This window comes from Neophocaena asiaeorientalis, unplaced genomic scaffold (genome assembly GCF_003031525.2).
Source record: "Neophocaena asiaeorientalis asiaeorientalis breed wild unplaced genomic scaffold, Neophocaena_asiaeorientalis_V1.1 scaffold438, whole genome shotgun sequence".
Taxonomy (NCBI): domain Eukaryota; kingdom Metazoa; phylum Chordata; class Mammalia; order Artiodactyla; family Phocoenidae; genus Neophocaena; species Neophocaena asiaeorientalis.
In genome coordinates this window covers 4,898,021-4,911,739 of record NW_020173491.1, presented here as the reverse complement: position 1 = coordinate 4,911,739, position 13,719 = coordinate 4,898,021, and the positions used below count along the sequence as shown (strand labels likewise).

Below are 13,719 nucleotides of genomic sequence, written 5' to 3'. Positions count from 1 at the left end.
AAAAAAAAAAAAAAAAAAAGTCTACAGATAACAAACACTGGAGAGGGTGTGGAGAAAAGGGACCCCGTGTACACTGTTGGTGGGAATGTATGTTGGTGCAGCCACTATGGAAAATAGTATGGAGGTTCCTCACAAAACTAAAAACAGAACTACCATATGATCCAGCAGTCCCACTCCTGGGCATATACCTGGACAAAACTATAATTCAAAAAGATACCTGCACCCCTATGTTCATAGCAGCACTGTTCACAATAGCCAAAACATGGAAACAACCTAAATGTCCATCAACAGATGACTGGATAGAGAGGATGTGGTACATATATACAATGGAATACTACTCAGCCATAAAAAGGATGAAATAATGCCACTTGCAGCAACATGGATGCAACTAGAGAATATCACACTAAGTGAAGTTAAGTCTGAAAGAGAAAGACAAATACCATATGATATCACGTACACCTGGAGTCTAAAATATGACACAAATTAACCTATCTAAAAAACAGAAACGGACTCACAGACGTAGAGAACAGATTTGTGGTTGCCGAGGGGGAGAGGGAGAAGGATGGACTGGGAGTTAGGGGTTAGTGGATGCAAACTATTACATTTAGAATGGATAAACAACAAGGTCCTAATGTGTAGCCCAAGAAGCTATATCCAGTCTCCTGGGATGAATCATAATGGAAAAGAATATTTTAAAAAGAATGTGTATATGTGTATAACTGAGTCACTTTTCTGTACAGCATAAACTAGCACAACATTGTAAATCAGCTATATTTCAAATAAATAAAAGGAGATGTGATTACTCATGAGAATATGTAGACTAAAAAGAGGATAAAAACAGAACCCCAGCAAACTAGCAGAGAAAGAGAAACCCTTAAAGAGTAAGAGAGGTAGGGGCTTCCCTGGTGGTGCAGTGGTTGAGAGTCCGCCTGCCGATGCAGGGGACACGGGTTTGTGCCCCGGTCCGGGAAGATCCTACATGCCATGGAGCGGCTTGCCCCGTGAGCCATGGCTGCTGAGCCTGTGTGTCCGGAGCCTGTGCTCTCCAACGGGAGAGGCCACAGCAGTGAGAGGCCCGCGTACCGCAAAAAAAAAAAAAAGAAGAAGAAGAGAGGTAGGAGGAGAAGCAGGGCAGACGAGGACATGAAAGCTCACAAAAGTTCACAAAAGAGGATGTGGTCATCAGTGTCAATTAAGCAAAGAACTCAAATAACACAAGGACCATTCAATCTAGAAACTGGTTAGTTATTGGTGACCTTTTCTAGAGTAGTTTCACGAGAAAAATAAGGCAGATGCTTTTTGCAGGAAGTTGAAGAGTGTCTGTTAGATGAGGAATTGGAGACACAAGTATACATTACTCTTTTTAGAAAGTTGGATGTAACATGGCGGGGGAAATGTGTATCTAGAAAGAGATACATCTTTTTATTTATTTTTTATTGAAATATAGTTGATTTATATTATTAGTTTCAGGTGCACAGAATAGTCATTCAGTATTTTTATAGATTATACTCCATTATAAGTTATTACAAGATAATGGCTGTAATTCACTGTGCTATACAATATCCTTGTTGTTTATCTATTTTATATATAGTAGTTTGTATCTGTTAATCCTGTACTCCTAATTTGTCCCTCCTCTTCCTTCTCCCCTTTGGTAACCACAAGTTTGTTCTCTATATCTGTGAGTCTATTTCTGTTTTACTTGTACATCCATTTGTATCGTTTTTAGATTCCACATATAAGTGATATCATACACTATGTGCTTTCTCTGACAGACTTCACTAAGTATAATATTCTCTGGGTCCATCCACGTTGCTGCAAATGGCAGCATTTCATTCTTTTTTTATGGTTGAGTAATATTCCATTATGTATTACACCACATCTTCTTTATCCATTCATCTGTTGATGGGCACTTGGGTTGCTTCCATGTCTTGGCTATCGTAAATAGTGCTGCTGTGAACGTTGGGGTGCGTGTATCTTTTTGAATTAGTGTTTTCATTTTTTCTGGGTATATACCCAGGAATGGAATTGCTGGATTCTGTGGTAGTTTTATTTTTAATTTTTTGAGGAACCTTCATACTGTTTTCCACAGTGGCTGAACCAGTTTATATTTCCACTGACAGTGCACACGTGTTCCCTTTTCTCCATATCCTCTCCAGCATTTGTTGTTTGTAGACTTTTTGATGACAGTCATTCCAAGAGGTGTGAGGTGATATCTCGTTGTGAATTTCACTTGCATTTCTCTAATAATTAGCAATGTTGAGCATCTTTTCATGTGCCTGTCAGCCATCTGTATGTCTTCTTTGGAGAAATGTCTGTTCAGGTCTTCTGCCCATTTTTCAATTGAGTTTTTTGGTTTTCTGATATTGGGTTGTATGAGCTGTTTATGTATTTTGGATATTAACCCGTTGTCGGTCGCATCATTTGCAAATATTTTCTCCCATTCAGTAGGTTGTCTTTTCATTTTGTCAATAGTTTCCTTTGCTGTGCAAAAGCTTTTAAGTTTAATTAGGTCCATTTTGTTTAGTTTTGCTTTTACTTCTTGCCTTAGGAGACAGATCTAAAAAAAATATTGCTACAACTCATGTCAAAGAGTGTTCTGCCTGTGTTCTCTTCTAGGAGTTTATGGTTTCATGTCTTACATTTATGTCTTTAAACCATTTTGAGTTTATTTTTCTATATGGTGTGAGGGAATGTTCTAATCTAGAAAGATATATATCTTTTTTAAAAGCAGCTTCTTAGAAATGTAATGAACACATTTTAAATTGCACTTTTTTTTTTTTTTTTGCGGTACACGGGCCTCTCACTGTTGTGGCCTCTCCCGCTGCGGAGCACAGGCTCTGGACGTGCAGGCCCAGCGGCCATGGCTCACGGGCCCAGCCGCTCCACGGCATGTGGGATCTTCCCGGACCGGGGCACGAACCCGTGTCCCCTGCATCAGCAGGTGTTCTCAACCACTGCGCCACCAGGGAAGCCCTTAAATTACACTATTAAAGTACACAGCTTGGTGAGTTTGGGCCTATGTATACACCTGTGAAACCATCACTATAATCAAGATAATAAACATATCCATCATTCCGCAAAAGTAGAAAAATATATATTTTAGTAAGCTGAAGGGAAGGAGCTAGTAGAAAGAGAAATTGACTTTATAGGAGAGAAGATAATAGAGCAGAGGCAAAGGAGCAGTGAAATCTAAATATTTACCTCAGCTGTTCATTCAAGGGCCTTTTTTTTTTCTTTTTCTGTTTCCCTGGTATAACCTGTATTACCACTTAAGGTGTAATTTTTTTTAATAAGTGATGTCAAAATAAATGATAGATTTCTTTATAATACAGTATCATTTACAGAAAAACAGTGTAGTCATAGAATTTAAGATTGAGACTATACACCAAAAGCACTCAGACTTCCTACCACTTCAAAAGCCAGTTTGTATCTTTATATGTCAATACTTTAAAACCTCTAAACTGTGTGTCTTCTCTTGCAGCCCAATTAAAGGATATTGCCTATGGCACCAAGCAGTACAAATTTAAACCAGAAATCACGCCAGATGACTCCGTTGATGAGTTTGATGAAACCATTCACTTAGAACGAGGCGAAAACCTATTTGAAATCCATATCAACAAAGTAACCTTTTCTTCTGAAGTGTTACAGGCATCTGGAGATAAAGAGCCTGTCACCTTCTGTACCTTTGCTTTCTATGATTTTGAACTACAGACAACTCCCATAGTGCGGGGCCTTCACCCAGAATATAACTTTACTTCTCAATATCTCGTTCATGTTAATGACTTATTCTTACAATACATTCAGAAAAATACTATAACTCTTGAGGTCCACCAGGCTTACAGCACAGATTATGAAACAATCGCGGCATGTCAATTGAGATTCCATGAAATTCTAGAAAAAAGCGGTCGAATATTTTGCACAGCAAGTTTGGTTGGTGAGTACAATCTTATAAACTTTGGCTGTTTGAAGCACTGACTGGTTTATACATTAATATGGTGTTCCACATTAGTATCTTCTCTCTCAGATTCAAGGTGCCTTTAGAGTAAGGACAGCATTCTGATATAGCTGCCCACAGTTGATTGGACTCTCTTAAGTGTCACTAATAATGTCAGTACAATGGCTATTAATTTTTTAAAGCTTATTAGTGCAAATGTTTATTTACCATGTTGATATCCTTGTTTGATTAAACATTAATTGTAGTACTTTTTTTTCTTTTTTTGCGGTACGCGGGCCTCTCACTGTTGTGGCCTCTCCCTTTGCGGAGCACAGGCTCCGGATGCGCAGGCTCAGCGGCCATGGCTCACGGGCGCAGCCACTCCGCGGCATGTGGGATCTTCCCGGACCGGGCACGAACCCGCGTCCCCTGCATCGGCAGGCGAACTCTCAACCACTGCGCCACCAGGGAAGCCCAATTGTAGTACATTTATCAAAGTTTTTAAGGAGCTTATCATGTTATCACTGTTACTAAGCACTGGGAATACAGTGATCAGTGGTAAATAAGACAGAGCCCCTACCTTCATGTAGCTTACCTTCTAGAGGGGAAGATGGGCCATAAAAAAAATATACATATCATTAGATATGAAGAAAAATTATCAGAGCAAGAGGCTAAAGAGAGAGATGGAAGGTTGCTAATTCAGATGAGGGCTTCCCTACGGGGTGCCATTGGTAAAGACCTGAATAAAGATCCACGTCAGGATCCAGAGGAAGAATGTTTCCAGCAGAGGAAACAGCAAGTATTGTACAAAGGCCTGAGGGAGGAACAAACCTGCCATGTTGGAGGAACAGCAAGGAGGCCATTGGCTAGAGCAGAGATGAGACTAAAGCAATAGGCAGGGACCAGATCTCACTGTAGAGCCTTGTGGGTCATGGTGAGGTGTTTGGGCTTTTTTTTCCTCCGAGTGATGCAAGTCATTGGGTGGTTTTGAGGAGAGAAGTAACGTGATCACACATAGGTTTTAGAAAAATCACCCTGAGTGCTGTGGGAAGAACAGTCTGTATGGGCCAAGCAAGAAAATAGGACCATTATCAGGCTATTGCATTAATCTGTGGAAAGATGTTGGTGGCTTGTATTACGATGGTAATGAAAGTAGTGATAAGAATTGGTTATATTCAGTGTATATTTGATTAACTCTTCCTTAAAAGCATGCTCATCAATTGAATGTAGAGTAATGAGGGAAGCAGAGGAGGTGAGAATTTCTGGTGTGAACAGCCAGGACAATGATGAGGCCATTTATCGAGGTAGACCTGGGCAAGGAACAAATTTGAGGAAAAAAGCTAAGAATTGTGTTTGAACAGGTTAAGATTGACCTGCCTATTAGACAGCCAAGTGGAAATGTCACCTAAACAGTTGGATATACTAGTCTGAAGGTCAGAGATTGAAATATAAAAGCAGGATTCATTAGCACACAGAATATATTTTAAGCCTTGGGCCTAGATAATTTCACATAGAGAGTGAGTATATATAAAGAAGAGAAGGTGACCAAGGACTGAGCCTTGGGAGACTCCAAAATGCAGAGTTCAGGAAGAAGAGGAAGAGCCAGCAAAGGAAACCAAGGAGTGGCCAGTGAGGTGGGAGACAAACCAAGAGTATACAGTATCCTAGAGGCCAAGTGAAGAAACCTTTTCAAGAAGAAAGGAGGGTGCATAATAGCCAGGTCATGGCAGCAACCTAAATGCCCATTGACAGACGAATGGATAAAGATATGGCACATAGGTACAATGGAATACTACTCAGCCATAAAAAGAAACGAAATTGGGTCATTTGTAGAGATGTGGATGGACCTAGGGACTGTCCCACAGAGTGAAGTAAGTCAGAAGGAGAAAAACAAATATCGTATATTAATGCATGTATGCGGAATCTAGAAAAATGGTGCGGATGAACTGGTTTGCAAGGCAGAAATAGAGACACAGATGTAGAGAACAAACGTATGGACACCAAGGGGGAAAAGCGGGGGTGGTGGTGGGATGAACTGGGCGATTGGGATTGACATGTATACATTGATGTGTATGAAATAGATAACTAATGAGAACCTGCTGTATAGAAAATAAATAAAATTCAATAACTACATAAATTTAAAAAAGGAAAACTTTTTTAAGTGACCAAGGAAAAAAGGAAGGAGGGTGACTTAGGTTCTGGGGAGGGATTTTATTTTATTGATTGCATAGGTGATACAGTCACATGGTTCAGAAGAACTTGCCCTCAGAAAACTTAGTGTGGGGCTTCCCTGGTGGCACAGTGGTTGAGAGTCCGCCTGCCGACGCAGGGGACACAGGTTTGTGCCCCAGTCCCGGAAGATCCCACATGCCGCGGAGCGGCTGGGCCCGTGAGCCATGGCTGCTGAGCCTGCGCGTCCGGAGCCTGTGCTCCACAACGGGAGAGGCCACAACAGTGAGAGGCCCGCGTACCGCAAAAAAAAAAAAACTTAGTGTGGTGGAGAAGTAGACTGGTGAACTGCCGATTGTGCCAAAGCAGTCAGTGCCCTAATGAGGACACCTTTCTTCGTTTCTGCAAAGGAACTATAGAACTCTTAAGTCTCCTGGGAGCCCTAGAGGAAATCATCACAGAGGAAGAAAGAGAAAGAGCTGCCTGAGTTAGAAGGCATACTACAACTACAACCCCAGCAAGAGGGTGTGCAGGGCAGACATGCGAGGGTATATTACATACGGTATAGATTTGGCATAGCTATGGTGTTTTTCCCTATACTTACGGCATGGTAGGAAAATGGGAAGGTGCCAAAGATTTCTCGAAAGTTGAATTCATATTCCATTCATAATTTTGAGGTTTCATTTTGTATCTGTCAGACTACATTGAGTGCAACTTGTTAAAAAATAAAAAGTAGCATCAGAAAGAATCGTGGAGTATTTGACTCAATGTTTAGATTTTTCTTTATATTTTAGAAAGATTGAAATAGTATAAACCGGGCTACCTCAAACATAGTTTGACATAGTTTTTTAATAATATTTAACGTACGGTGGAACTCGTACTTGCAGAAGTAACTTTATTTTCTTTATCTCTCTTATTTGCCAATCACACATCATTTGTGCAAGTCATATATTATTTTACTCAGTATAAAATTTATAGTTTTAATGTATAATACCATTGATGTATTTTTTACTGGTATATATTTTGATTTATGGGACTATTTTAACAGTGAGTTATGTATTGGTTTGTAGGAACTAAAGGAGACATCCCCAATTTTGGCACAGTAGAATACTGGTTCCGATTAAGAGTTCCCATGGATCAAGCAATTCGACTTTATCGAGAACGGGCAAAGGCTTTGGGATATATAACATCAAATTTTAAGGGGCCAGAGCAAATGCAATGGGTAAGCTTGTTTGACTTTACGACCCTTTTATGACACAGAAATTTTATAGTATTTCTTTATATTATCATGCTTTAAACCGAAATCATTTTCTTTCACAGCCATCAAGTGGCTTTTTTTAACTTTTTATTTTGAAATAATCATAGACTTACAGGAAGTAGCAAAAATAGTACAGAGGTCCTGTGTAGCCTTCACCCAGCTTCTCCCAATTATAATATTTTATGTAACTATAGTGTAGTATCAAAACCAGGAAATTGATATTGGTACAGTACTATTAACTAGGCTACAGACTTTATCCAGATTTTGCGAGTTTTTACATGCACTTATGTGCGCATGCCATGTGTACGACTACTTGTGTGTGTGTGTGTGTGTGTGTGTGTGTGTGTGTAGGAAGAAGCAGAGTTCAGTGCAGTTTTATCATGTGTATATAATCATGTAACTACCACCACAGTCAAGATACAGAATTGCTCTTTTACCACGAAGGAACTCCCTTGTGCTATCCAGGACAGTTTCGAAAAAGAGAATTGCAATACGATTATTACACATCAAGTGACTTTCGTTACAATTTCCACTGTTAAGGAAATGGATAGCTATTATTGAGCTTTCATTTATTCTCCTTTTTTCCAACTGTTTCCAACTTCTTCCAAGCTGTTTAAGAAACTTTTAGGTTTCTGAAATGCAGAGTAAAATATAAAATGAATATTCTTTTCCTGAGAATTAGAAGTATGAATGCAATTCCTCAGAGCAGCATTTTCTAAACTATGTTTCATGGCGTCTTAATAGCCATATTTCCAAAAGAATTCCATGATCCAGTAAATGCAGAAAACACTGAATTTAGAAGAATTCAATAGGATCCTTGACTTCAGGGCTTCTCATGTATACCGTGAATCTCAAGAGGAAGCATAAAGTATACACTTATGTTAAGTAACAAAGGGTTAGAATATAGTAGAAACATTTTGGAATGTCTGTTCAAGTCATTATTCTCTTTTTTCATTTGGACCTGCCGTCTTCTAATCCGTGGGGCTGGGCCCCCAGTGGCCAGCTTTACGTTTGGTGATCCTGTTCTCTCCCACTCCACCCAATTATGACTAATGATTCAGGAATATCCACCTGCCCCCAGCTGAGCGAATCAGATTCTGCTTTCTGAGATCAAGAGAAAGCAAGACTCCCCGTGCCTGGAACATGTAAAGTTGGGAGCTGTGGGACAGCCATCTGCTACCATGCTAAATGGCAAAGGAAAGAAAATGGGACTGGAAGGAGAATAATGAACAAGCATACAGAGAAAAATGGAAACTAGATGGAGAGTAAATTCCTGTAGTTTTCCAGTCCCATTACCTTCCGTAGATACAACCACATTTCTGCTATACAGTTCTATGAAATAACCCTGTAGCCTTATATAAAAGTCTCTTTTCATTGTATTTGCTGGGTGGAATTAGTTTCCATAACTTTCAATTAAAAGAACCATGACTAATATAACATTGATTCCGAAACTTAAAGAATGACACCCGTTTCCCAGAGATCATCCTTCTGGACTAGTATTCTTCAGAACACACTTTGGGAAACACTGTTATGGAAAAGGGAATTAGAGATAGAGAAACCCCATGATTTATTAATTTTTGTGGTTTAAAGAGTTTTAGACTCCCAGTTTATGGGTTGAATGAGTCATTTGCTGTTGGAATTTCAGCTTTTGTGGGTAGACTCAGGGGGAGAAACCGAGGGGGTACTTTCTGAGTCCTTCCACTCAGTCATCTATAGCTGGATGCAAACGAGCCCTGGGAAAGCAGTGTTGTGATTCCCTTCTCAGATTTCGCCTCTCCACACCACCAGATGTCTCCACCAAGGAGATCATGACTTCAGTTCTGTTTTCCTTCTCCAGTAAACTTCTCTAGAAACAAAAGTTCCAGATGTCCAATCCAGATTCAAAAATGCAGTGAAAGAGGGGTCCCTGTATGGAAGGTAGAGAATTACCTGACACCACAAGGCACTGCAACACTACATTCTTTGTCCCAGATCACATCAGCTATGGAAGGCTTAGCAGTTAGTCAATGCAGGTGTTTGCTAGGATACTTGCGCACTGACTAATAGTCCCAAAAAGGGCCATAGAGTAGTTTCTGACCCTGCCTGACAACTCCCTTTGCTCATCTCTCTTCTGAAATGTCCTTCCAATCCAAGGTTTTACCCCTCCAATCTTTATCTCTCACTCTGTTTTCTTGTTCCTTGGCCTCAGGTATCTGCTCCCCCAGATCACATTGGTTCAGGATGAGGGCCAACCCAAATATAACAAAATCATCTCTGTGGGTGGGTACCATCAAATTCATTGGTTTCTCATTTAAGAACACGATATGATCAGAATAACTGGAATGGTTGAAGGAGTAGCTCCTTTTTTTTTTTAGACATATTTATTCAGCATCATGATCAGACTATTACATTTAGCAATCAACAGCATGGGTGCAAAAAATCTACATTAAAACCCTTTGTTGGGGGGCTTCCCTGGTGGCACAGTGGTTGGGAGTCCGCCTGCCGATGCAGGGGACACACGTTTGTGCCCCGGTATGGGAAGATCCCACATGCCGCGGAGCGGCTGGGCCCGTGGGCCATGGCAGCTGGGCCTGTGCGTCCGGAGCCTGTGCTCCCCAGTGGGAGAGGCCACAGCAGTGAGAGGCCAGCATACCGCAAAAAAAAAAAAAAACAACCCTTTGTTGGAATGCTTTACACTTTCCACAGAACAGAAACTAAAAGAACCTGTTATACAATTAGTCACAAATACAGTCCCCGAGTTTTTTTGCCCATACACATGAGTATTGTCTAAAACATGTCTTCTTTGTAGCATCTAGGCCCTGCCACCACTTTGCTTGGCTGAGTTCACAAATCTGTTGTAACCTATAGCTTCCCTGTCACTTCTCTGGCTCTCCTCTCCTGCTAAGCTTTGTTTCCTGGCAGTAATTAAAACCTTCTGCCACTGCCATAGCTCCTGCTGCTGCTGGAGCCACCATAGCTACCTTGGTTTCGTGGTTTGGCAAAGTATTGGCCTCCACCACCATAGGGGCCAGAACTTCTGCCTCCAAAGTTTCCTCCTTTCATGGGCCCAATATTTGAAGATTGATTGTTGTAACTGCCAAAATCATCGTAGCTTCCATCACCTCCAAAATGGCTTCAATCATTACCAAACCCATTATAGCCATCCCCACTGCCACCATATCCATCACCACCACGGCTGCCACCAAAGCCAGCTCGGCCACTGAAATTTCCTCCACGACCAAAGGTGTCATTCCCACCAAAACCCCCTCCACGACCACCACCAAAGTTTCCAGAACCACTTCGACCTCTTTGGCTGGATGAAGCACCAGCCATCTGTTGCTTAGGTAGGGCTTTCCTTACTTCACAGTTGTGGCCATTCACAGTGTGGTATTTCTGAATGACAGTCTTGTCTACAGAGTCATGGTCATCAAAGGTTATGAAAGCAAAGCCTCTCTTTTTGCCACTGCCTCGGTCAGTCATGACTTCAGTCATTTCAGTTTTCCCGTACTGCTCAAAATAATCTCTTAGGTGATGTTCTTCAGTGTCTTCTTTAATGCCACCAACAAAAATCTTTTTCACAGTTAAGTGGGCACCAGGTCTTTGAGAATCTTCTCTTGAGATGGCCCTCTTTGGTTCCCCAACTCTTCCATCCACCTTGTGTGGCCTTGCCTTCATGGCCGCATCCACCTCCTCCACAGTGGCATATGTGACAACCCCGAAGCCTCTGGAGCACCTGGTGTTTGGATCACTCATTACCACACAGTCTGTGAGTGCTCCCCATTGCTCACAATGGCTCCTCAGACTGTCATCGGTTGTTTCAAAGCTCAAACCTCCGATGAAGAGCTTCTGCAGCTGTTCGGGCTCTTTGGGAGACTCTGACTTAGACATGACGGCAGTGGAGGGGAGAGGCATCAACGATGCTTACCTGGCGGCGTCCACGAGCAGAAAGGAAGGAGTAGCTCTTAATAAAATTGTGAACTAGGGGACATTTGTCTTGGACCTAACTGCTCACTTTACCTGTTAATTATTAAATAGAATTAAAGAACATCAGATTAACTATTTTCTTGGCTTTATTTGGTTTTAACAGCAATCTCTACATGTATGCTCAGTCTTCTATATTTGCTGCTAATAGCATCCGTACATACGTTCTAGAGAGTATTGGTTTTAAATAAGAGTCGAGTCTTTTACTGAGAAATTCACTTTGAAGTGAAAATCTGCAGCTTTTTGTCCATCTACAAAATTATTTTGTTTGGGGGTTGGCAGCTGTTGTTTACTTTTCACTGTATTATTACTATGATATAAATATGTATGTTTTTCCAGTTAAGTCAGCAAGCACCCAAAACTGCTCAGCTCAGTTCTACTGATTCCACAGATGGCAACTTAAATGAACTTCATGTTACAGTAAGATGCTGCAGCCGCCTGCAGTCCCGAGCAAGCCACCTTCAGCCACACCCATATGTTGTGTACAAGTTTTCTGACTTTGCAGACCATGACACAGCCGTCATTCCCTGTAGCAGTGATCCACAGTTTGATGATCATATGTGTTTCCCAGTGCCGATGAATATGGATTTGGATCGATACCTTAAGTCAGAGTCTCTGAGTTTTTATGTGTTTGATGATAGTGATACCCAGGAGGATATTTACATAGGAAAAGTCAATGTGCCTCTGATTTCATTGGCACATGACAGGTGTATTTCAGGTAAGCCTATTTCTTGAATCCATGAAATTGTTTTAAAAACAAAAACACCACCTAAATTATACCTCAGTGTTATGGATATGATCTGTTTGTAACAATCTTCCTAGCCTTCTCAGATAATCTTAAACTTTGGGCCCATAATATTATATTGTTTTAGTTATTTTCTTAGTAGTTGTTCCAGGGATTACAGTATGCACCTCAGCTTGCCACAGTCAAACTTAATGCTAATAACTCTGTTAAAATTTAGAAAATCTGCTCCAGTATAATTCCATTCCCTCCCCCCTCCTCTGTGATATTGTTGTCATATATATGTACATAGTATGCCTGTATATGTTATAAACTCAACAGTACAATGTTATAATTATTGCTTTATATAACTTTGTCCTTTAAGAGAAGGAAGAATATATGTAATTATAGGAGACTTTTAAAAACTTACATATTTACCATCTCTGGTATTCTTTATTTCCTCATTTGGATTTGAGTTACTGTCTGGTGTCATTTTCTTACTCCAAATAGCTCTATTTCCTCCCCCTCTTTTGTGTTATTATTTCATATATTTTTTAATCTTTACATGTTATAAGTCCAGGATTATAATTTTATAATTATTGTTTTATGCAGTTGTTTTTTAAATCAGTTAAGAGGAAAAACATATTTATACTGTGTTTTATAATTACCTATGTAATTACCTTTATTCACATCTGTTCCTTCATGTTGATTTGAGTAACTGTCTGGTGTCACTTGCTTTTAGCCTGAAGAAACTCTTTCAATATGTCTTGTAAGTCAGGTCTGCTGGCAATGAATTCACTTAATCATTGTTATTTGGGAATGTCTTTATATTTTAGCTTTTATTTTCTGAAGGGTAGTGTTGCTGGATATCATATTCTTAGTTGTCAGGTTTATTTTCTCTAAGCACTTTGAGTACATCAGGCAGTTGATTCTGGCATCCGTTGTTTCTAATGAGAAATCATCTGTTAATCTTATTATGGTCCCCTTCTACATGATACAGTTTTCAAGATTTTTTTTTTTTTTTTTGGCTTTTGACAATTCAACTCTTAATGTGTTTAGGTGTGGATCCCTTTGTGCTTATTCTACTTGGAATCTTTTGAGCTTCTTTATGTGTAGGGTACTGTTATGCACCAAATTTGGGGAATTTTCTGCCCTTACTCCTTCAGTTATTTTTTCTGTCCTTTCTTCCCCTTCTTAGATTCACGTTACACATATGTTCATATGTTTAATGGTGTCCTACAGGTCTCTGAGGCTCTGTTGATTTTTTTTCATTTTTTCTCTTCAGATTGGATAATCACGGTTGATCAATCTTCAAGTTCACTGATTCTTTCTTCTGCAGCTCATATCTCCTACTCAGCTGCTCTATTGAATTTTTTCATTTCAGTAATTATACTTTCTAACTCCAGAATTCCTTTTTAACTGTCTCTTTTTTATTGAGATATAGTTGATGTATAATATTAAATGTTATAGGTATACAACATAGTGATTTGTAATTTTTAAGGGTTATACTCCATTTATAGTTATTATAAAATATTGGCCGTATTCCCTGTGTTGTACAATATATTCTAGTTCTCTTTTTTTATAATTTCTATCTCTTTATTATATTCTCTGTTTTATAAGTCATTGTCATCACACTTTCCTTTAATTCTTTAAATATGGTTTCTTTTAGCTCTTTGA

At 39.8% G+C, this 13,719-nt stretch overlaps 2 protein-coding genes across 2 annotated transcripts in view; one reads left to right on the top strand and one right to left on the bottom strand.

The window, feature by feature from the left end:
• The window catches only part of RPGRIP1L (RPGRIP1 like), a 96,214-nt gene that overhangs the window by 42,819 nt on the left and 39,676 nt on the right, over positions 1–13,719 (top strand). The window contains exons 15-17 of the mRNA XM_024747495.1: positions 3,482–3,934; positions 7,174–7,325; positions 11,661–12,039. Coding sequence (XP_024603263.1) covers positions 3,482–3,934; positions 7,174–7,325; positions 11,661–12,039 — 984 coding nt within the window. The remainder of the gene's footprint in view (positions 1–3,481; positions 3,935–7,173; positions 7,326–11,660; positions 12,040–13,719) is intronic.
• On the bottom strand, positions 9,714–11,291 carry HNRNPA1L3 (heterogeneous nuclear ribonucleoprotein A1 like 3). Its single transcript, XM_024747496.1, has 2 exons — positions 9,997–11,291; positions 9,714–9,781 (listed from the first exon to the last, which is right to left on the bottom strand). The coding sequence occupies exon 1, from the start codon at positions 11,250–11,252 to the stop codon at positions 10,476–10,478; it is 777 nt and encodes a 258-aa protein (XP_024603264.1). The 5' UTR covers positions 11,253–11,291; the 3' UTR covers positions 9,714–9,781; positions 9,997–10,475.